Genomic DNA, 22,411 nt, shown 5'->3' on the forward strand with positions numbered 1-22,411 from the left:
GCGCTCCCCTCCCTCCCCCCTCCCTTTGGCGTCCAGCTCGCGATTCCTAGACCCGCTTACGCTAGCGTAGCGCTGCGGGCCCGCTGTTCGAGCCGCTCGCTGCGCTAGGAGCGTGGGGGCCGCTCAGGGCGGGCGGGCGGGCGGCGCCGCGCTATGGCGCTGAGCCCCGGCGGGGGCGGGGGGGGCGGGGGGGCGGCCGCCATGGAGGGGGTGCTGTACAAGTGGACCAACTACCTGAGCGGTGAGCCCCCGGCGGGGCAGGGAGCGGGCTGGGGGGCTCGGGGAGAGCCGGGGGGAGCGGGGGGGACCCTCAGCGGGGCGCTGGGGGCGCTGAAATGGCTGTGGGGGAGGTTAATGGGGTTAATAATGGGGTTAATAATGGGGTTAATAATGGGGTTAATGGCGCTCCTCCGCCTCGGTTAGTGGGGGGAGTGCTGGGGGCGCCTCAGCGGGCACGGGCTGGGCTTTTGTTCTCCACAGATCTGCGATGGAGGGTGGAGGCATCTCCCTTATCTCGCTGCTGAAAGTCCGCCCTGGTGTGTAAAAGGTTGGGGTTGCCCCCTGTCTTTAGGGGTAGGGTCGCCCGGTGTCTTCTCCTGGGTTGTCAGGATCCCGGCTGTTACCGGGTTTGAGAGCTGTGCTGCCAGCTGGCTGTGCCCACATCTGCTGGCTTCTGGCATCGTATCACGAAGACTTCCTGCCCCCAAGGCATTAGGTCATAAATTTGTCATAAAGCAGAAAGAAAAAAGAAAAACAAAAACAAAAAACAAAGTACGCTGCCGGAGTGTGATGTTGGTCATCGAGGTGGTAACAAGGGGCTGGGAGCCGGGAAAACCTGTGTAAATGCAGGCAGCAGTCATCCCGTGCCCTTTCCTCCTAGTTATAAGGAACACGCCTGTTTTCCACAGTCAGAGAGCTGATAAGACATCCACCGAAAGAACAGGCTCAACCCTATAAAACAGGAGAGCTGCTGGCTCTCATTGCAGGGGGAGAGGAGCTGATGGAGTCGGTCGGTAATTGGGGCTTTTCTGGGAGTTTTGGTTGTGTGGCGCCTTCTGTCAGCACCACCGGGAGAGGTGAAGTCCCCACCGAGGTGTTTCCCCACAGCCCTTGGGCAGGGAGCGAGATCTGTGTCACAGCCTGCCCGGCTACCGACAGCAAGAACCTGTCACAAGTAGGAAACGCGCTGGGCTTTCCGTGGGCAAAAGTTGGAATTGGAAGCAGGCAGGGTTTGCCTGCCAACAACTAAAGGCAGGTCAGCTCGCCTTACTGCTCAAACAAGTTATCTCCGCTTGTAAAAATGGGCTTGTTTGCTCTATGTAGATTAGGATAAACCGAGTTAGTGGTGCTTGATTTCTGCTTGGAGATCAGTTTTTCCCTGGCATTGATCCTCTGCTCGTGTTGTGATTTGTACATGCAGGTGTTGCAGGCTGCCTTTGAGATGTTTATTTATCCCCAGGCTTACGGAATGAGCAAATTATTATTTACCCATGGGGAGACAGTAGGGTTGAGGAATGCCTTCTTTCAGTTGTGTAACAGCTTGGCACTTTCAGCTGATTTTTCTACTGAAGTTCAGTTAAGTTTGGATCTTCAGCATTTACCTGGGACGCTTTACCTGGGATAATTGGCCGCAGGAAGGATGGAGGCTGACTCTGGAGGGGATGGTGTGTGCCAGGTGTTGGCTTGTGGATCAAAGGCAGCCTAGTCATTAGAAAGAAAACTGCTGACGGCCTCCGCTGAGTCGCCTGGTGTTCTTCATACGCTCAGGCAGGTGGCTTTGATCGCTCTCTTCAGAAAGCTCACCTTTTCCTGTATTTAAATATTCCCTTTCTTAATTGTGCTGACTAACTCACTCTACCCCGAGGCACGCTCACCCTCATGCCATCCCAAGTGACGCTGCATCACACCACATACCACGGCTGGCTCCTCCCATCCACCTTTGTGGATCGTGCACCATCGTTTTTTGGCTGTGCTCTGATTTCTTTGCTGTTTACTGCTTGGTGTTGGTGTCTTGGAAATAGTTTTCGGGCTTTGTGTAAAGTTTGAAGTTACTCTTGTCTCGGATGTTTCAGACTTCCTAAACTAGAGGGGAACACTAAAGAAAATGGGGAAGAGCATTAGTTTTTATAGCTTGGTTCTGGATGCATGGATCCATGGATATCTGTATGATTCTGCTTAGAGTGAGTCTTTGTTTTGGGAGTTTAAGAAATCTGATCTTTTAGGATGGGAGCCACGTCACATCTATTTGCTACCAAGCTCTGAAAATAGGGTCCTCTGTTTGTAGAGATGGAGGAAGTAATTGAAAACTTCACACTTAGATTAACATTTGGTTCTAAAAACGCTTTTGTTTATAATTCTTTTTTTCCTTGTTTTAGCTCTCTGGGTATAGTCCAGTTTCTGATTGCATAAAACAAGAAGTCTGGCTGTTGTGGAGGTGGAGCTGAGCAGCAGAGGTGCCTGCTGTCTTAAGGGAGGTGGTGTGACCAGCATTACTGACCACGGCTGCTGCCAGAGACCAGCTGTTGGTTTAGATGGGTGACAGAGCCTCCCCCGGGATGCTTCAGGGACTGCTTAGGTCATTTGTTAGGATTCTGCATAACTGTTTGTGTGGCTTAACCTTTCTTATCAATTCCCTATGAGCACATCTCCTTTTTCTTCCTTTTCTTCCTGCTTTTGTCACACCTTTTTGGAGCTAAGTAACGTGCCTCGCAGCAGAGAAGTTTGAGGCTGCAGGAACAGAGCCGTGTCCCCTCTGTCCTCTGTAGGGGACAGGAGTGGTGCTGCAGAGCCTGCCCGGCAGCGCTGCATTCCCCACCAGGTATGCTGCAGTACCGGCACCTCTGCGTGCTGCCCTTCTGCACTGGAGAAGCTGGGTCAGACAGAATCAAAAGGTGTGGCAGAATGAGGAAAAAAAATAAAAAACATCTTGTGTGTTTTGGTAAATGTCACGTTGGCTCAGGTGAGCAGGTCATGGGTGCCCCCGGGTCAGGCAGGAGCTGAGGAAATGTGACCAGAGGAGGGAAATGCCCAGGAGCTTTCAGTAGGTGAAAGTTTTGTTGCAGATAATAACTCGAATTAGCGTGTCTGAGCAGTGACCTGGTTTACTGCACTTTTGCCTCCGTCGCTCTCAGCAATCGCTGCTCTGCCCTTCGTCCTTCCACTGCCCCTATTAGTAACGCCTCGTTACTGGCACAGTGTCCTCCGTTCCTCACAAGCACGGAGAGCTGGCCGTGGGCATAAAACCCATTTGCAAACATGCCATCGGTTGCCTTGTGAAGGCAGGCTGCTCTGCCAGCGCTGCTAGCAACAGCTCTGAGGGGGCACGCGAGTTGTGCCACATCTGCATGCACTTCTGCTGCCCTCACCGGTGGGGTTTTTACGCTGCCAAATCATTTCACCGTGGAGTTAAGGCTGCAAAATGCGTTGCAGTGCCTCAGATTGTACCTTCACAAAGGTGGGATTTTGAAAACTTCTGTACATTTGCAATGTGAGGATTTTTATTGCCTTCGTTCCCCAGGGATATCCTTGTCCATCAGATGTCAGTGCATTATGAGCGTAGCTTTTGGGCTGGTACGAAATCTTTGGGTTGTGCAGATGAGGAAGCGCAGAAGGTTTTCAGCACTGCCTGTGACAGCTCAGCAAGGTAACGGGAGGCTGGAAATAAGAGCTCTTGACTCAGTCCTGTGTTTTCACTGGTGGAGGGACGTCCTCTGGCTGGAAAATTTGACTTCCTTCATGACTGGGAGGCAGATATTTTAGCAGTTACGTCTTGGGACAATGGCATGTCCTGGGCAGCAGCCGCTACCTGGAGCAGGCTGGGCTTTAGCAAAGGGCCAAAATTTGTGATGTTTGTAGACTTCTGTCAGCACTAGCAGCTGGGGAAGGACCTCTATTGTGGCTTTTCACTTGGTTTTTGCAAGCCAGCAGCACTGCTTTAGGCTTGTTTGAGCTTTTTCAGCTGCTCTTATCTGTCTGTCTGTCTGTGAGGCTGCAGTTTGTCTGTCCCTGGGTGGTGGGAGATAAAAGTTCCTTGCTTTGCCCAGGGCGGGGTGGAGATATGGATGGTGCTTGCACTTGCTGTGAGATGTCTCTGACTATCTGGGTTCTCTTGTGACTTGACAAAGAAAAAAGCAGGGAGCTGCCCCCTGCTCTGCAGCTGTGCTGGGGGCTGCCACAGTCTTATTGCCAGCCTGGGATGTGAGCAGTGGGGGGATGTGATGAAGGCTTTAATTCCTGCTCTTAGGTGGATGCTGCTGTAAAGTGGAAGTACACAGTTATCTCCTACCCACACTAAAAATATGAATTAAGGTCAAAGAAATCCAAGGACTATTTACTGCAGAAGCTTTTCTAAAGACTTAACGTTGAAGCCCAAGAAATTACTAAGCATAAATTATTGCAAAATTCTAGTAGGAAGCGAGCTGTAATAAAAAAGCCTGAGTGTTTTGCCTTTGTGCCTTTTAGAAATGCAACTGAAACTGGCATCTCTTAATTGCAGCTTGTTTTCCAGGTCATCAGTTTGACTTCCTGAGTATGTAATTCTCCCAGATGGTTTGGCTTTGTGGATGTCTGACGTGATCCATGTGTATTCAGATGGTTTTTTCTTCAGGCTTGGCGCTTGGGAACCGGTGCTTTCTGGAGCCTGCGTTGTGTAGCACTAAAGTTTGAATTAAGTCCAAATTTCAGCTTTATCAAGAAATGTCAAGTTTGCTCAGTGATAGCTGCATCCAGATTTCCTGAAGTGTAATGATGGAAGTAGGCAGATCTTTCAGACTGGGGGAGCTTCTGGAGAAATAAGGAATCCTCAGCAGGCACAGGCTGCTTAAATATCTCTTGTGGACAATATTAGGTCTTGTGGGTGCTGCAGGTGCTAACTTTAAGTTTCACAAAGGAGTGCAACGTGTATTAGGACCTGAACCAGTGGCTGCTGAGGTGTCTGAAATCTCTTTGCTGGCTTCTGTGACTGAGCCCTCAAGGTATTGCTTCCTTTTCGTGTGCCTTGAATTTTATCGTCTGTCTGTTTTTTTTTGTTTTTCCTTTTTCCCTCCAGCAAGGTCAGCTTTTATTGTTAATGGTTCTGTGTCTCTAAGACAAGCTGTGGAAGTCTGAGCTATGTTTTGTCCTGCCCATATGCCAGCAGTATGAATGGGCTTAGTAAATTCTGCAGAGTTGTGTTAGTGCTATCGCCAGTAAGACCTGGAGAGGTTCATCCTTAACTTTCTATCTTGGGTAAAGTCTGAATGTGTAGTTCCAGAAACTGCAATGTTCTTACTAGAGCTTATGGGGAAGAAATAAAACTGAATAAAACCAGCATTTGTGCTCCTGGAAATGTCTTTTTGCTGCTTCATTTTTTGTATTTTGTTTTTTAATCTGTTCTGATCTTCACATCTGACTGTGAATGTGAAGCTACTCAAATTGAAGGTTGTATCCCTGTTGTACTGTCCAGGATTTGTCAGCCACGCGTTATTTTTAGCTGGTTGTTTAGGATAACCTTCCCGTGGCTGCTGACTCAGTGTCATTGAGTACCAGGTGGTTAGTGCATCTTCCGACACAATCCTGCTGTGATTTTCTTATTATTTTTGGTTTCCTTTTATAAAAATGGCTTTATTAGGATAACAATTGTGTGCAGAAAATACAGGCAATTGCTGTATATATACATGTCTGTGTTGAACAGGATATCATTGCACTTTTAATACCCATCTAATAAAGAAGTTAGGTTCTGCAGAGCAAGGCAAATAACAGCTGATGTTGCAGATGAAACCCAACCAAACAAAACCCTCCCAATATATTGACTCCTAACATTTTTAACCAGCATCCAAAGGGGACGGAGGCAGAGCGCTGTGTGTGTTGGCCCTTGATTGATGGCGTGCGATTTGGGTGAGCATCAGCTGCGATTGTAAGCTGCAGGACCGTGGCTGAAACTGTTGGTGTGCACCAGCAGGGTCCCCATGCTGAATTAGAGGCTTGTATCGACTGTGGCACTGTGTGTTATTTAAAGGGTTGGATCTGTGCCACCGGGTGTCTGAGGCAATTAACTGCTTGTCTCTGCTCAACAATCGCCTCCTTTTTTTTTTTTTTTTTTTTTTTTTTTTTTTTTTTTTTTTTTTTTTGCGAGTTCCCCTGTATCAATAGTGACTTTTAGGACAGTTTCTTTAGTTTGGTGGCAAGGCAAATAAAACCCAGTCTTGTTGTTTTCTTTCGTCACTTTTTGAATTTTCATTCTTGTGACTTTTTTTCCTTTCAAACAAAGCAAAGAAGTATGGAGAATGCTTTGGCATTTAGAATGCTTTTGTGTTCTTCTAGAAAACAGTGGGGGAACTCTAGAAGAGTGTGAAGGAGGATATAGGTTAATTTGTTTTCCCACAGTCCCGAAGGATCAGTAATCTATGGGTTATAAACCTGGAGGCAGTTTGCTGACACAGCATGGGAGCCTTGGTGTCCTAGCTCTGGCCCTGGCCCGGGGAGCTGCTTGGTGCTGCTCAGGAATGAAAGCTGATTTCCTCCAGTGACAACGCTGTGCTCTTGCTTCTTATGTTAATGAGCTTCAGCTTTTAATTAGAAGTAAAATGATGGCTGGTGTCTTGTTTGTTCATATCTTTTTGCACCGAAGTAGTACTTCCAAAAGGGGTAATCTAGTTCTGAGGGTGGGCAGCAGGGCAGGCAAAAGTGGTAGCTGGAGCTATCGGTTTTGGTCTAGGCTGATGTTTTCATCACCCTCTTGGAATGGATCCAGAAGCACAAGTTATTGGATTGAGACTGCTTTCTATATGGGCAGCACGGGAGATCCAAGAGCTGTTGTTAAAGATGGCTTTCAGAAACTGTTTCCTCCTCTGTCTCCTCTCTACCTTGATTTAGGATTTTCTTGCCCTTGTTTCTGAAGCTAGTTTGACTAGGCTTTTCTGTAAGGGAAGAAAATAGCTTTGTGCCTCTCACTACAAGAAGGACATCGAGGCCCTGGAGCGTGTCCAGAGCAGGGCTACGAAGCTGGTGCAGGGCCTGGAGCACGAGGCCTGTGAGGAGCGGCTGAGGGAGCTGGGGGTGTTAGGGCTGGAGAATGGGAGGCTCAGGGGAGACCTCATTGCTCTCTACAGCTGCCTGAAAGGAAGGTGTGGGGAGCTGGGGGTCGGCCTCTTCTCACAGGTACCCAGTGACAGGACTAGAGGGAGTGGCCTCAAGTTGTGCCAGGGGAGGTTCAGGCTGGAAATGAGGAGACATTTCTGCTCAGAAAAAGCAGTCAGGCCCAGGGAGGTGGTGGAGTCACCGTCCCTGGGGGTGTTCAAGGAAAGGGTGGATGTGGTGCTTGGGGACATGGTTTAGTGGGTAACAGTGGTGGTAGGGGGTGGTTGGACCAGATGATTTTGGAGGGCTTTACCAACCGTAATGATTGTAAGATTCTATGTGTAAGGCAAGACTGCTGTGGTGGCATTTGGAAAGAGCAAAGGGGAGAACTGAGAAGTGAAGAACTTGAGGGATGGTGGTCTGAAAAGGTGTTTGGGGAGAGAAACGTTAAGTAATACTGTATTAGCAAAAGTACTGGAAATGACATATGGCATCTCAGGAACATATCGCTGGGGTGTAGCTGAAAGCTTTTGAGCTCAGCTGTCTGCAGGCAGGGCTGCCTGCAGGATGTGATTGTTCGCAAGCAGTGGTTGCACTGTGCAACATCCAGGCCTGTTGTAAATCTTACCTATTCACATGGTTTATTTTTCCTGGGGGAACCAAGAATCTTTGGGGCTTTATTTGCAGCAAGTCTTGAATTAGAGGTGGTGAAACTGCAAGGAGAGAAGTAACTGAGAGATTTAGTTTTGTTTTTCAGGCTGGCAGCCTCGGTGGTTTCTTCTCTGTGGCGGCATCTTGTCCTACTATGACTCTCAGGAAGATGCCTGGAAGGGTTGTAAGGGAAGCATCCAGATGGCTGTGTGTGAAATTCAAGGTAAGTACGATACAGTGACACAACTGTACAAAGTTTGTCCGATAAGCACAGGCAGCACTGGGATGAGATTTCAGGACACGAGCTATTTGTTTTTATTTTGATGGTACCCTTTTGTAGTAAACCAGTAACTTGATTTATATGCATGTTGGTATTCTATGGTATTTTGAAAATGTTACAAGAGCTGCAAAGCTCTACAATAATGAATATTCTGCACGGAGGTATGTCACTGTTTCATGTGAGCTGTGGTGGGAGAGCACGTCTTTAAACAATTCTTCCTAGGCACAAAGCTAATACTAGAAATATGAGTGACTTCAGTACTAGGTCTGCTCACCAGCATTGGGTTTCTTGCCATACCTTTGAGGTGTGACTCCTGGATGATAATGATCACAATGCTGTCTTTCATAGCCTTTTGTCCCACAGCTGTACACACGTGTCCTGTCTATGCCCTTACTTAGAAGAGAAGTAACAAAATGGCAGTGGGGGAGGTTTGGGGCTATAGATTCATACTCTCCCATTACTGTTTGACCTGCCACCTAATATCTGTTGGGATATTTAGTTGGGCTGGGAACGGCTGAAGAACTGTCCTGAAACCTGTGTTGCTTCCAGTTCATCCTGCAGATAACACACGAATGGACCTGATCATCCCCGGGGAGCAATACTTCTATCTGAAGGCAAGAAATGCAGTTGAGAGGCAAAAGTGGCTGGTTGCACTAGGAACTGCCAAAGCCTGTCTGACAGACAGCAGGACACAAAAGGAAAAAGGCAAGAACTTCCTTTTCTGGCACATATTTTTTACTTTTTATTTCCCTATCCTTACCTTAGTAGACGTACACACAAAAATGAGAAAATCAGTACTGGAGCTCTGTGTCCAACCTGTGCTTCTGGTCTTTGGAGCTACTAAACAACAACGCATACAGGAACCCTAGCTGGAAATCTCAGGCATTAGCTCTGGCATTAGTCCAGGAATCTGAAAACTTTGGCTTTTCCTTAAGATCCACTATGTATTAATCATCTGAAAACTGTTGATGGCTTCTGTGAGTAGAAGAAGTGACTAGCTCCTGGCTGTGGGTCACTGGGATGCAGACTGTTACTGTTTGGCTGTATATGAAGGCAAAACTCTCACTAATCACAGGCAAATTAATTTCTTTCATAATTCCAGGACTCAGAAGAAAAAATTACTCCTGAAAAATCTCAGGTTGACTATTAGTCGTAAAGTAGCTGAAGTACTCTGTCTAGATCTAGGTTCAACAGTACAAGAAATGCGTGGACATACTGGTCCAGCAAAGAGCCACTGAGATATTTTAAAGAAATATCTGATGGGAGAGCATAAACAAGATAGAGCCAGACTCTTCTCAGTGAATGGACAAGAGGAAATGGGCACAAATTTAAATACAAAAAGCTCCATTGCGACATGAAGAAAAAATATTTTTACTGTAAGGATGATAGAGCACTGAACAGGTTGCACAAAGAAGCCGAGTTCATCCTTGGCAGTATTCCAGGCTTCACTGGATTTGGCCCTGAGCAAGCTGCTCTAGATGACCCTGCTTTAATAAGGGGAGTCAGACTAGCTGGTCTCCAGCGGACTCTTCTTGCCTCAACCACTCTGTGATTCAAGGATATATATTAAGTTAATCCATTTGTGTTTAAAAATACATGTCTTTTCGCTCCAGTATTTTTCTACTCAGAACCCTGATCCTTTAACTCACAGTGTAATTGTTTGCCCCTTAAACTACTCAATGAAAACAAAAAGATACGAAGGGCTTTTATTCTATTTAAAAAGCCCATTGAGGTCATATGTGATGCACTTGCTTTTTCCTCTGGGTTCTAAGCCTAGCAACACACTGTTCCTGCCTATCACAGCAAATAGTGAAACATTTTTACCTGTCATGAGCATAGCTTATGACAATCTAGCTCATTTTTCTGGGGTTGATTGTAAAATGTTTTGAAATAAAGAAGTATTGATTGAATTAGATTGTATAGTATTGTTGCAGCAGCTTTCTAAAATCACATACACCCAGATGGATACAGCAAATTTAACTTCTCTTTTGTTTCATTTTTAGAGTTCACTGAAAACACAGAAGCCTTGAAGACTAAAATGTCTGAACTTAGACTGTACTGTAACCTCCTTGTTCAGCAAGTGCATAAAACAAAAGAAGCCAGCATTTCTGGTGTATCAGAACCCGAGGTATGATTATTTTTTCAGTGTAGACCAAGTCTTGAGTGTTCTGAACCCTTCTCGTTATTCAGTGCAGTATTCATTCATAGTTACTTACTGTCTGTGTTACTCACCCTCTTTCTGCTGAGGACCTGTGGGAAATAGCATATCCCCACAATAGTTCTTGTTTAAATGAAGTAATACTGTATTGTTGTTGGTAATGGGACACTTCATTCTGCATGTTTTTCAGTTGAAGTAATCTTTTTTTGTTGTTCCTGGGATTTTTGAAGTTACTGTTACCTTCAGATTAATCTGTATCTATTTCATTTGTTTGCTTTCATTTCCCTTGTCGGTGTTGTCTACTGGAATACAACTATTGAATACATCAAAGGTTGTACTTAATTACTCATCTCTGGTGTTAAATATATTAAGATACAGCTGTTAAAACCCAAGTCTGCTTTGCTTGTTGTAGAGAGAGGCTTACAAAAGTTGCAATGCTGTGAGGGGGCATAGCCCCAGTAATTTGTGGTGCCAGTTCTATCAGCTGACCCTGTGCATTTTAATTTATGTGAAACAAGAATCATGACAGTAGCAGTCATGGTCTTTGTAGAAATTAGCTGCTCCAATTTGATCTTTTGTGTTGAGTCTGTGTTCCAATTGGTTTCTTCCCGCAGAGTGGGATTGATATGGGAGCTCTGTTGAAATCAACCTGTGACACTTTCCTCAAGACTCTTGAAGAATGTATGCAGATTGCAAATACTGCCTTTACTTCTGAGTTATTGCATCAGACCCCACCTGGATCCCCGCATTTAGCAGTTCTCAGAACAAACAAGGTAATGACGAGTACCCTCTTCTACCAGTCTTGGCATGCAAGGTACCATTTTGTAAAGTAGCATTTGTGGAAGCAGGGAATTAATTTTTACTCCTACTGTAGCTAGTAGTCCTCCACTGGACCTGTTGTGGTATTTCCTGTGGCTTGCAAGTTAGGTGGGGCAGTTTTTGTAATACTCACTGGCCAATCCCTTAACTTTTAATGATAGGTGAAAGCTGTTAATTGCTGACTTTCAGGGCCTGATTCAGCTGCAGACAGTGGTGTTTAAAAACATCCTGCCTATATGGCAGGCTGGTCCATTGTGGGAGTTCACAGCAATTACAACTCATTTAAGTTACTGCAGCAGCACATCTATGTTAACATGCCAACAGGGGCTAATGAGCTTATCTTTTCAATGACAAGGACGTTTTCTTGAATCGTGAACCCACAGCTACATCTGTAAAATTGGAGCATCCCTGGCAAACAGTAGATTAAGGTGTGTGTGGCAAGGTAGATGCTTCACTGCCTCTGGGAAGTGAATTCACTTCACTGTACCTGGTATCTGGCTTCGCATTACTTAGCCTAGTTTTTCAGATTTCTTTTTTAAGTAAAGAAAATGTCATTGCAAAGAACACCTTGCCCTAGTTTTGTTCAGGTGCTGTATGGCATCTCACTCGGCACTTGCTAACTAGCTTCTGAAAGAAGTCATTTTTTTCTCTTCAATATATTAATGTTATGATTTTGTAGCACCTTTTCACATTTCTGTACAGTGCCTTTGGGTCAGAAGTAGTGAGTTTATGCTTTTCGGCTTTTCTGCTGACTGCAGTTTGGGTTTATTAAAAGTTCAAGAAACACAATACAGTCTTCTTGCTATAAAGGATGTCTCTCTACCCACTCACTCCCTCTTGTCTTACAGATAAAACACTCAGTCTTGCCCAGCCACACCTCAACAGAAAGGTATAATAAGAATTACTATCAATCTTTCTAATCTGTTTTGGGTAGTGTCTGTTCTTTCCATACTTTTACTCTGATATTACCAGTGGTGGATACAGGCAGAACTATTGCTCTGAGCTCCATACTTGGAAACAGATGTAATAAAAGAGAGCTGGCTTGCCTCACTTCATGCCTCTTCTTTCTGAGCCCTTTCCTTTAAATTTTTCTCTTCCCTGGCCATCCACCCAGTGAATTCCTGGCCTGTCACCAAACATTTCTCTCCGCTTCAGTGCTCTTCCCTGCACCTTAAGTTCCACTCCATATGCTTGTAAAATCGTTGACAGAGGGTAGATTATTTGTGGGTGAGATGGCAAGAGTGTATATTATCTATTTAAAAGCAGTAATGAAGGGACGTTGTTTTACCTACAATATATGCCCATGATTTTTTTTTTTTTTTTTTTTTTTTTTTTGTAATCAGATTTTTCTTGATTGTGTCTCTTGGCAATGATCTTTATTAAAAATATACTCTCTATATTTTGTAAGCTGAGGTTGAATCATTAATGTATATCCTACTTGCTGCAGACAGTAGGATATATGTTAATGATTCCTTTTATTACTGTAGACAAGTCACTTTTCCTCAGAGAAGCCTGTGACAACATGTAATTTCTGGCAGCTATTTTTCTTGTATTGTTATTTGTGTGCCTTCACAGGAAGAAGCTTACCAAGCAGTGTTTTGTACTAACCATTATTCCTTCGCTTTCTTCAGGCAGATGGAATTGAATCCCTGTGAAAATGGCTCTGTAAAAGCAGAAATTAACCAGCAAGAACAAACCTTTATTAAAAGTCTGGCATGTTTAAACCTGGAAACAAATGAGGAGTGCAGTGATGTTTCTGTTGAGGATCACATAGAAGAGAATCTGGCAGGTAAATATATGTGCCACCTTTTATCCAGAATTACTGTTCCTTAAGTGGAGGGAGGTTTAGGCTGCCTGCGAGTGCACTACTAATACTTTGCTTCCCAGGAGAGGGAATGTCAGTGTGGTTTAGTCTGATATCTGCCTGTTGTCAAGTCTTCTCAGCATAGCTTCTGGCTCTGCTGACAGCTAACTTAGAACTGAATGCGGAAGGAAATTAAAAGTTCTTTAGGACAGGTGCAGGCTCCTGTTGATGTTGATTGACATGAAGAACAATATGCTGTGGCAGAGCTTCAGCTGCTCTTGGTCTGTGGACAAGCATTTCATTCCCAGAGGCCCTCATCTGGGAAAACCAGCACCTCCCCTATTATGTAGGGCTGCACTGTCAGAAGGGTGCATTGAAGCTTTATGCGCCTCTGTCAGAGGCGTTGACCTTGTAGTTGCTAACAATTGTTCTGGCAAATCTGTATGGAAAATAAACCCTTTTTTTCTCTTCCAACTGAGAGTTTATTAGACAGCACCTTATTTCTTCCATTACATCATTAGTAGCATGAAAGTTGGAGTTGCGTGTGACTTTGGTAAAACAGTTGAACCAATTCCATATAAAATTCTGTCCTTTGTGGCCATATTGTTAAAGGCTGCTGAACTTTAAAAGTTTCTTGCACAGACTTAATTTTATGTCTCCTCCTTCTGTTGAATGGACTGCGTTGTTCTTTAACAGGAGCTTTCTCTGACTCACCATTATTCTAAAACATCCATATGCCATCAGTCAAGCAGTTACTCTTTTTAAGCCCTAAATGCAGGGGCCTTCCTTAGTATTTTGTGTGGAAGATGGTTTTTTTCTCCCTAAAAACTTCTTTCACATTTCCTTTTTTCCCTGAGGAGCATGGCTAAAGTCTCATTCCTCCTACCAGGTGTAAATGGTTCTTTTCACCCAGCACCAGGCTTATTTAGTGGTTCTACAAATAGCTTGCTTTCAGGCTTTGCTCAGAGGAAAAGACTTTGTTGCAGCTGGATCTCTTCAGCCCAATTCAATGCCACTTCAGGTCTATAAATGCTCAATGGATTTTGAAAGCATTCATTCCCTGGAGAGTCAGGGTCCCTGAGAAATTCCGGGTGTTAGTTTGATGGTGTGACATGAAGATTTGCTGTGATCCATGGCCTGTGCACGGCGGATGCTGTTGAATGTATCATTCTGCTTCTTGACCTGTTACCTGCAGTTCTCTGTGAGGTCAGAAGGTCTTGCCGTGCATAGATGTGCCCTTTCTTTGGGTATGTAAGACTTATATAAAAGTCTTCCTTTGGAGGTGCTTTTGTAGTCCTGAGTTTGTTTCAAACAGATGCACTTGACCTCAAAGAAGAAATAAAGTAGACCAGAGGGGGGAAAGGAAACTGGGTCTTTTTCTAGCAAACATTAAGACAATTCTTACGAACTGGGGAGAACGTAGCAACCTTTCATGTCATAGCAGTACCCATCTGAGCAGTCACTGCACTTCCTTATCAAGAGGAGCAAACAAGTCCACATAGCTTTTTAGCCTCTGAAATGGGCTGTGCCACTTGCTCGGCACTGGGGCAGTTGCAACTGGGTGAGAACTACCCTTGTCTTCAAACAGATGTCTGCTACTGGCTTGCACACAATTGGTCTGACTGACCAGAAGGAGGGGAGGGGACTGATGTGGATGTTGTCTTAGCAGTTGACAGGGGAAGTATGGTGTCACTAACTTTGCATGACCCAGATATCCCAATGCCTTCCTTCAGCAGAATACATCTTGAGGAGCAATAATAACAATATGGGTGTGTGGCTGTTTTATCTTTTTTTTTTTTTTTTTTCTTCTGCTTCCCATGAATGTAAGGCATTAAAGAAGATGGAAAGAACAAGCTGCAAGCTGTAGAAGGCTTTGATGCCCACACATTGCTGCAGTCAGAAACAAGTTCTTTAAGTGGACTGACTCTGTGTGAGGAAGAGGACAATGAAAATGGCTTTCCTACATTCTTCAGTGTCATGAGCAATAGGTAGTACATGTTGCAGATTCACAATATACAAATAATGAAATTATTAAACCTTTGACTCGTTTTCAAGTCTGTTCTGTCTGCAAAGCTGTGTTTGAGATTATTTAACAAGCATTCAGACAGCACAGAAATGGAAGAAGATACTCTTTGTAGAATCAGTTGTACAGAAGAGTGGGAGGGCTTTTTCCTTGTTTGTAATTACATGCCTTGCATGCCAGCAGTTATGCATTTTCTGCAGTCATTTACTTTAAATGAGTGAAACAAAAGCCATGTTGGTGGTTCAATGTCTATAAATTCTATCTCTGTTCAAATGTAGTGGGCATAAAATGTAATTTTTGTCTTTAGAAGTTGCAGAAAAGGCACTACTAAAGCTACAATCTCTCTTGCTTGTCCTGGATACCAGGTTCAGTGATATTGAACTTCGGGAGGAAGAAGGCATACCAACGGAAGAGTTTCTGGAGTCATGTTATGCAATTGTGCCAGTTCTGGGTAAGCAGCTCATTTTTGTGCTGGGGTGCCTCAGAGTCCTTTTGACTGACACCAGCTACCAAAAAAAAAAAAACAAAAGTGGTTTGTTTGGAGAATTCATTACTTCTCTGAGGTGATAGAATTAATTTCTATTAGCAGAATGGACATGAATGGTACTAGATGTTTCTCATTCTTCTTCTTTGTAGAGGATCCGCTATCATTTAGATGGGACCCACGTATAATGTGTCTGGTAATCTATGAGTATATTTGGAACAATATTTTTCCTCGCCACAGAACTGCATGGAGTGCCTTATGCATCCAGTACAGCTGACAGCACGTTATCAGCTATACTATCTGTTGTCACTTTTTTTTTTAATTATTATATCATCTATTTTTTCTTTCTAATTTATTTTTCTTTCTATTTCTTCTTAGCTTTATGTCGTTCCTCTAGTATTTTCCTACCAGTTAGAAGGATTGTTTAGACAGTAGAATAAAATTGTTGCTAAGACATGAGGATTGGAAAAATACATAATCTTAAAGTATGGCTTTTTTTTTTCCTAGACAAGCTGGGACCAACTGTCTTTGCTCCTGTTAAAATGGATTTTGTAGGTAACATCAAGGTAACACTGACTTCTTGAATGAAATACATATCTTTGCTACCAGGCCTCAAGAATTTTTGTCATGGGAGTCAATACTAGAAGGCTTTTTAATATTTGATAATGTTGCTGTCAGATCAGAATGCTGAAATGTCCCTAATTCTGTCCTTACAGTACGTGCTGTGTTTAATAAATCCAACTGTTGTGCACAACCAAACTTAGAAAATACTTGGTTGACTGCCAAGTAAAAAGCCTGTTACACCTAATGAATATGACTTTGATTCTGAGCTGAAAGGATTGTAAGTCACGATGTGGTGGTATCAATATTATCTTTAGACTGTAAGACAAATGAGGAAAAAAACCTTTCCTCAGCAAAGTAGCAGCAAATCAGCTCATTAAGAACCAGCTTTTCAACAGCTGCAAATCAGAGCAGATCCTGTAGATTAGGTTCTTCTGAAAGTTCTTCTTGCTTCAAGTCTGGAAAGGTTTGAAGTGCCGTTTATGAGATAAGACATATTTGTAGTAAGACTATTCATAATTTTTTTTTCAAGGTGAAAAACAAAAGCAGAACATCTTCTGAGTGTATGATAAGGAACACTGTATGCATTCAGGGTTGTTTGGAGCAAAGTCACTCAGGAACTGGCTTATCTTGCTGAAAGTGGCCACAGTAGGACTGTGGAAATAGAACAAGGGAAGAATGCTATGTAAAAAAAAAAAAAAAAAAAATCCTTGACTAAGCCACTTGCTCACAGCAGCTAAGTCTTGGTGCAGGTAGAACCAGGCAGTGCTGTGGTGTGAGGTTGATCCAGCAGCAATGTGATCTCTCTTGAGCTTCATGCCCCCTCTAGGCTAGCCTGGTGTGTCTGGGACAGTGCACACTTTGCCGGTGCACGACCATGGGGAATGCGTGACGTGAGCCTGTCAGCTGCTCAACATAATAAGCCTGAGGGAGGAACTGATTAGGGGAGAGCTGCAATATGTTTTTGAAGGGAAGAATCGTGATAAATAGGTGCTGTGTATGGGACGGGATACTGTTTGATCTTAAAATCATAAAGCCTTTCCTCTTGTTTTTTTTCCTCCAGAAAATAAACCAGAAATTTATAACCAACAAAGAAGAGTTTGATACCCTGCAGAAGATAGTGCTCCACGAAGTCAATGCGGGTGTAGCACAAGTTAGAAACTCTGCTACAGAGGCTCTTCTGTGGCTAAAAAGGTAACAGCTTCCTATCAGTTTCAACTATAAACAATTAAAGTGCAGCAAAAGGCCTTTCATCAGTGTAAGCTTATTTATCAGGAGCAAACTAGTTACTTTCACAGGCTCCGTCAGTCAGCCCAAATTCACTAGGTTCAAGATCACTGTATTGTCTGTAGTTATGCCACTGCATCTTTACCAAAAGGCCTAAAAAAGTGGTTGCAGACAACCCTTTTTCCATAAAAGAAAAGAACAAGTTACAGGGAATGACCGTTCCTGCTGGGCCAGTGCATCAGGCAGATAATTTCAGGCTTCAGCACAATTGTTTTAGCAAAGTGTTTTTTCTTCGGGCTGGCAGAGAGGCTGGAGAATGTAGCTGCATTTCTTTGTTCAGATGGAAAATGGCTTCTTAATTCTGAGCAGAGATAAGCAGTGGAGATTAAGCTAGGTTGGCTCCAGAATATCCCTCTGAGATACAGAAATATGAGGTTGACTGTATGTTGTTAAAGTTAAAACAGTACTGCGAAATGTGGGGATTTACTTTGTTACATGGTTCTCTTTTTTGTGGGCTCATCCTGACAGAGGCTTGAAGTTCTTGAAAGGGTTTTTGACAGAAGTGAAGAATGGAGAAAAGAATATCCAAACAGCTCTGAGTAAGTGCTAGTTGCTTTATTCTTCACATGATTTTGCATACTTGTCTACTTTCCTTTTTGTTTCCTTTTCTCCAGTGATTAATGATGCACGTAATCTCCAATACACAACTTTTTTTTTTGAAAGTTGTAGGGTTTTTTTTGAAAATAGTAGTCTTTGGGCAGATGAAATAAATGATTGATCTTGACTTGATGCCAGATAAAGATTCACTTAATTGTCATACTTCTATCAGGGAGACAGTCGTATCTTCAGAAGAAAAAAGTATTTTGTCTCATTCCATTTTCTCCACTGGCATGCATTCCCAAATTTACAGTTGATGTTTTACTTCCTCAGTTCCTTGCGAGATTGGCCATCACTCTTTGAAATCACCTCCTTGTTGGTATGGCTGCGACTTGTCTATGTCAGTTAGAAGGAAGGTCATAACAGAAAAATAAATTTTTCCAAGTATACAGTTTTTGTCACTTACTAAGTCAAGCTAGTGACCACAGCAAGTACGGTGCAAAATATGAAACTGTCGTAGGCTTAGTTCTTCCTGAGTAAGACTCTTCCTGTGTGCATGCAATCTTGCATTACAGTAATCCAAACTTTGCAACTTCTGATGGTTTTAATGTCCCCTATATTGTCTATTAAGGCAGAGAATAGACTTGTCAATCCTATTTGCTACAAAATACCTTTTTTCTTCCTTAATTCTTTGTTTCCATTAGTGAATACCTTTCTCATACGTTCTCTATGTATAGAAAAAGACATATTCCTCAGTCATTAGACTGGTAGATGGGGGGAGTACTTCACATTACAGTAAAACTTGTACCTGGCTTTTATTGACTTTATGCACTGTTCAAGAATAACCATCTGCAGATTTCTGAGCAAATATCCAAACACAGCAAAACAGATTTTCTTGCTTCAGCTCAGGGTAATTATAATACAACATCTGATATTTAAAAATTCAACTGAAAGCTAGGCATATGTAACAATGACAGTACTAAGACTGTATGAAATAAGACTCAAAGGTGTTAGGTTTTTTTATATAGAAAGCTTTCTGTATGAAAGTGGAGGAACATAACAAAGTCTAGGAACATAACAAAGACCTTCATCAAAGGCTACGCTTGGGCACTCATAAGAGAAGAATGGAGTTTGGTGGTTTGTTGTTGTTTTCTTAATACAAGCCCTGTGCTTTCTGTGCTGAGGGGTTAAAAGTTGACTCTCACATGTAAAGAGAAGGTTTGAAGGTTCTTGTTCAATGTCTGAGCTAGACATCCAGACTGAGCAGAATAGTTTCACTCTGTATAATATTTTTTCAGACTTACACTGAACTGAAGCCTAGAAAGTAGAAGAAAAGTTAGTTTTGAAGTACAGCTAATCAAATAAAAAATAAATCTGCCTTCATGTCTACTAGAATACTTACTTGCCATTGACGATGTGTAGGAAAAGTGGCAGCAGAGCTGAGACCCCACTGCAGAAATCCCTAATCTGCCAATCCTTTTCTCCTTCCTTTCATTTATAACTTTGGTGCTCAGAAAGGGCAATTATGTGCATCAAACAGTAATAATATGGTGATGCAAATGCAAACTCCTTACATGTTTCTATTTTTTTCCCTTTTCTTTAAGACAATGCTTATGGGAAGACGTTACGGCAGCACCATGGTTGGGTTGTCCGTGGGGTCTTTGCGGTAAGTGCTCATCTTAGTTTCTGAGCTGGGGGTCTTGTTACTGAGATCTTCTGTTAGTTTTAGTTAACAAATGCTATTAAAATTAGAAGCATTACAATTAGTAGGTTCCTTTTGTCAGATCTTATCTTCAGGGTGAGGATTGTAGCTATCACTATGTTTAGGATTGAGCTTTCAGGGCAGAGCTCGTTTTCTGGAGCCAAAACAGAAGGATTACTTTTTGCATGTGTGTTGTTTTCATTATGTGTTTTGCAGTCTTGCAGGGGCTCTTAAAAGAAGTGAGATTTTTAGTCTGCTAATTTGAGGATTGGTCTCTCTCTGGGGTGTTAGCATTCAAGAAGAGCTGATGCAGATGGTGTCAGGGAGTTGAAGCAGAATTTACAGGCTAGAGGAGATGGTTTATTTCTTGTCCAATCTAGCAGCTCCCCCTTGTGTCTGTCACTGGAAACTATTATTGAAACTGTAAAAGGAAAAACGAAAGCCTCAGCCAATTGATTAAACAGAGACTGACTTGGAGAAGCAGGAATGTTGGGGGGGAGAGTTTTCTGAAGAGTATTTTGAACATGGGACTGCAGTGCAGAAGTGTGGGACACTGGCTTGGGAGCTTCCCTAACAATTATTCAAGCTTTGTATTTAATTTCTAATATTTACTCTTTATTTGTACAAAATATGATATACTGACACTTCCTAAAAATCAGGCACCTCTGAAGATGTCTTAATCTCCGTGTAGACCTTCAGTTTAAAATCTTTGTTTCCTCCCCCAGTTAGCTCTAAGGGCAGCTCCAACATACGAAGACTTTGTAGCAGCTCTGTCTGTAGAGGACTGTGATCCTCAGGAGGAAACATTTTACAAAGCAATGCAGAGGGACCTCAACATTTACTTACCAGCCATGGAAAAGCAGCTAAATATCTTGGACACTCTCTATGAAGTACATGGTTTGGAGTCGGATGAGGTGGTATGACTACAGCAAGCCAACATCTTAAAACTTCAGGGACTGTGTCTGTTAACAAAGATTTTTTTAACACCATTTCTGTTCATTGTAGCTTTTCAGGTGGGAAGGGTGTGAGTGTTTTGGGGGAAAGGTATGTATGATTTTTATTTTTTGATGTGCACATTTTGTGTTTAAATGCAGAGGTACTGTTTCTCTTTGGGTCGTAACTATAGCTGTGATGAATGTTTTTGACTCTTTCCTCTCCTGCCTCACCCCCTGTTCCCCTCACCTCTTAAAAGTAGCAGAGCAGAATTTGCCCTTTGCTCCCTCACTTCACACGGGAGCCACATATGCAGCAGATCGGTCGTGGTGTCAACGCGGAGCCTGAGCAGGCGCTGCTGGCTTGGATCCTCCCGTGCCCTGTGCTGCTCACTGTAGTGAGCATTACTCTTACCCTGGTAGCAAAGAGAAGGGCAGTTAAATGCCAGTTCATTGTCTATGCTGTGAGTTTCCCTTAATTTGGGTTGAAGCTTTTTTTTTTTGCCTCCACAAATAGAGGTGATCTTCATCACAAGCACACACGGCTGGTGATCAAGAGCTTCCACCAGGAACCAGCCTTTGAAACCGGGCATTGTGTTCCCTCCCAGCTACCAATATGTGCTGTGTTTTTTTTCCTTTCAGCATTGGGCCAAATGTACAGAAAATTTCTCCTAGTGCCCTCCACAGCAAGAGGATGCTCGAGCTGTGGTTCAGGGCAGCCTGCTGCACCATTTTTCATAGTGCAGGAAGGAGATGTGTACACGTGATGAGTGGAAGGAAGGCCATAAGCACGAGGTGATATTTCTTCTGCACTGGTACCAGTCCCAGTGCTGTGGCTGGTGAGCCAGAGCCTTGGCTGGCACAGACTTACAGAGCCCAGCTAGTTTCAGTAGTGCTTTACACAAGCAATTGAAAATCATGTCTATCATCCTGGTTTATTAAAGTTTTGTGTTTTTTCTATATTTTGGGCTTAGGGTTTTTTAAATTAAAGTCATACAAATATAATATTTGCTTTTAAATTGAATGCAGCTAGCAGTTTATAAAGCAGATTTCATTCAAGTCCTCCTTAGGCTGCCGTTATAGGCAGGACTTCATGAAAGTGGACATGAAATAGTGACACCTAGGGGAAGCTAGAATTTGTCACTGAGCCGTTACACATCGGGCGAATTACAAACCTTAAAACCCGAAATTATGCAGAAGTGACCTGAAATTAAGAAAGTAAGATTTGGTGGGTTTCTCCTTCTGCTAATATCAATTAAAAAAATGTGCTCCTTAGCACTGCTGTTATTAGAAATAATAAAGAAGTCCTTTTAGTTAGTGATACGGTTACGGACAAAATTCCTACTTGTGTTGAAGACTAGAACACTGCCTGTGAATTATTTACTGCCAGTACAAGGCGTAAGTGGGTCTCTCAGTAATGAGGTAGGGATTTGGATAGCTTTGTCCAAAGAGATGAGCTTAGCCCATGTAGAGGAGGAGATAAGAGTGTGCTTATGAGGTACTTAAACTTAGTAATGACTTCATAAATACAGGAGAAGTTTCATTGTTGCTGTACTCACAGGAGAAATGCTAGCTTTTGCTAGGCTAAAAATTAATTCTATCTAAAATGAATGTACTGCAGGCCTGCAGCCCTGCTTTGTTCTGAGATGGGAGCCTCTCTGCATGGTTTATACTTGATCCTTTCAAAGGAGCCCAGCATTGCAAGCTTTAAGAAAAGCATATGATGCTTGAAGAAATAGACCAAACGTCACACCATGTGCATAAAGCAAGATACTAGGACTGTAATTAGGTATTTAAACAGTGTCACTTTCTTCTTCCTGTTATCTCTGAGTTGTGCCTATCTGTAGTTTCTACATGCACCAAGGAAGAATCAAAAGGATGTATAGGGCTTTTAATTTTTGGAGTTTTCTTAATTTAAGTAGTGTATATTTATGTTAGAATATAAAGTAAGAACTTTTGACCAAAGCTCCATTAAATTATTTCCCTACTTGCAGTGCTAAAAAGGAAGCAGAGAGCCTTCAGAATTTGGCTGTCTACTTCTTGAAAGCATGAATGCAAAGAAAAGAAAAAAAAAAAAGAAAAAAACACCCACGCCTACAGCAGAACAACCAGCTCTC

The 22,411-nt window shown here is 43.0% G+C and overlaps 1 protein-coding gene across 1 annotated transcript; it reads left to right on the forward strand.

Moving 5' to 3' along the window:
* The first annotated feature begins 195 nt into the window (after positions 1–195).
* On the forward strand, positions 196–22,371 carry PLEKHA8 (pleckstrin homology domain containing A8). The gene is made up of 14 exons (XM_032181920.1): positions 196–241; positions 7,814–7,930; positions 8,537–8,692; positions 9,991–10,115; positions 10,760–10,918; positions 11,813–11,853; positions 12,596–12,753; positions 14,597–14,756; positions 15,157–15,242; positions 15,783–15,841; positions 16,900–17,030; positions 17,592–17,662; positions 19,265–19,326; positions 20,088–22,371. The coding sequence occupies exons 1-14, from the start codon at positions 202–204 to the stop codon at positions 20,283–20,285; spliced, it is 1,563 nt and encodes a 520-aa protein (XP_032037811.1). The 5' UTR covers positions 196–201; the 3' UTR covers positions 20,286–22,371.
* Positions 22,372–22,411: the final 40 nt, after the last annotated feature.

The sequence above is a fragment of the Aythya fuligula genome, chromosome 2 (genome assembly GCF_009819795.1).
Source record: "Aythya fuligula isolate bAytFul2 chromosome 2, bAytFul2.pri, whole genome shotgun sequence".
NCBI lineage: Eukaryota > Metazoa > Chordata > Aves > Anseriformes > Anatidae > Aythya > Aythya fuligula.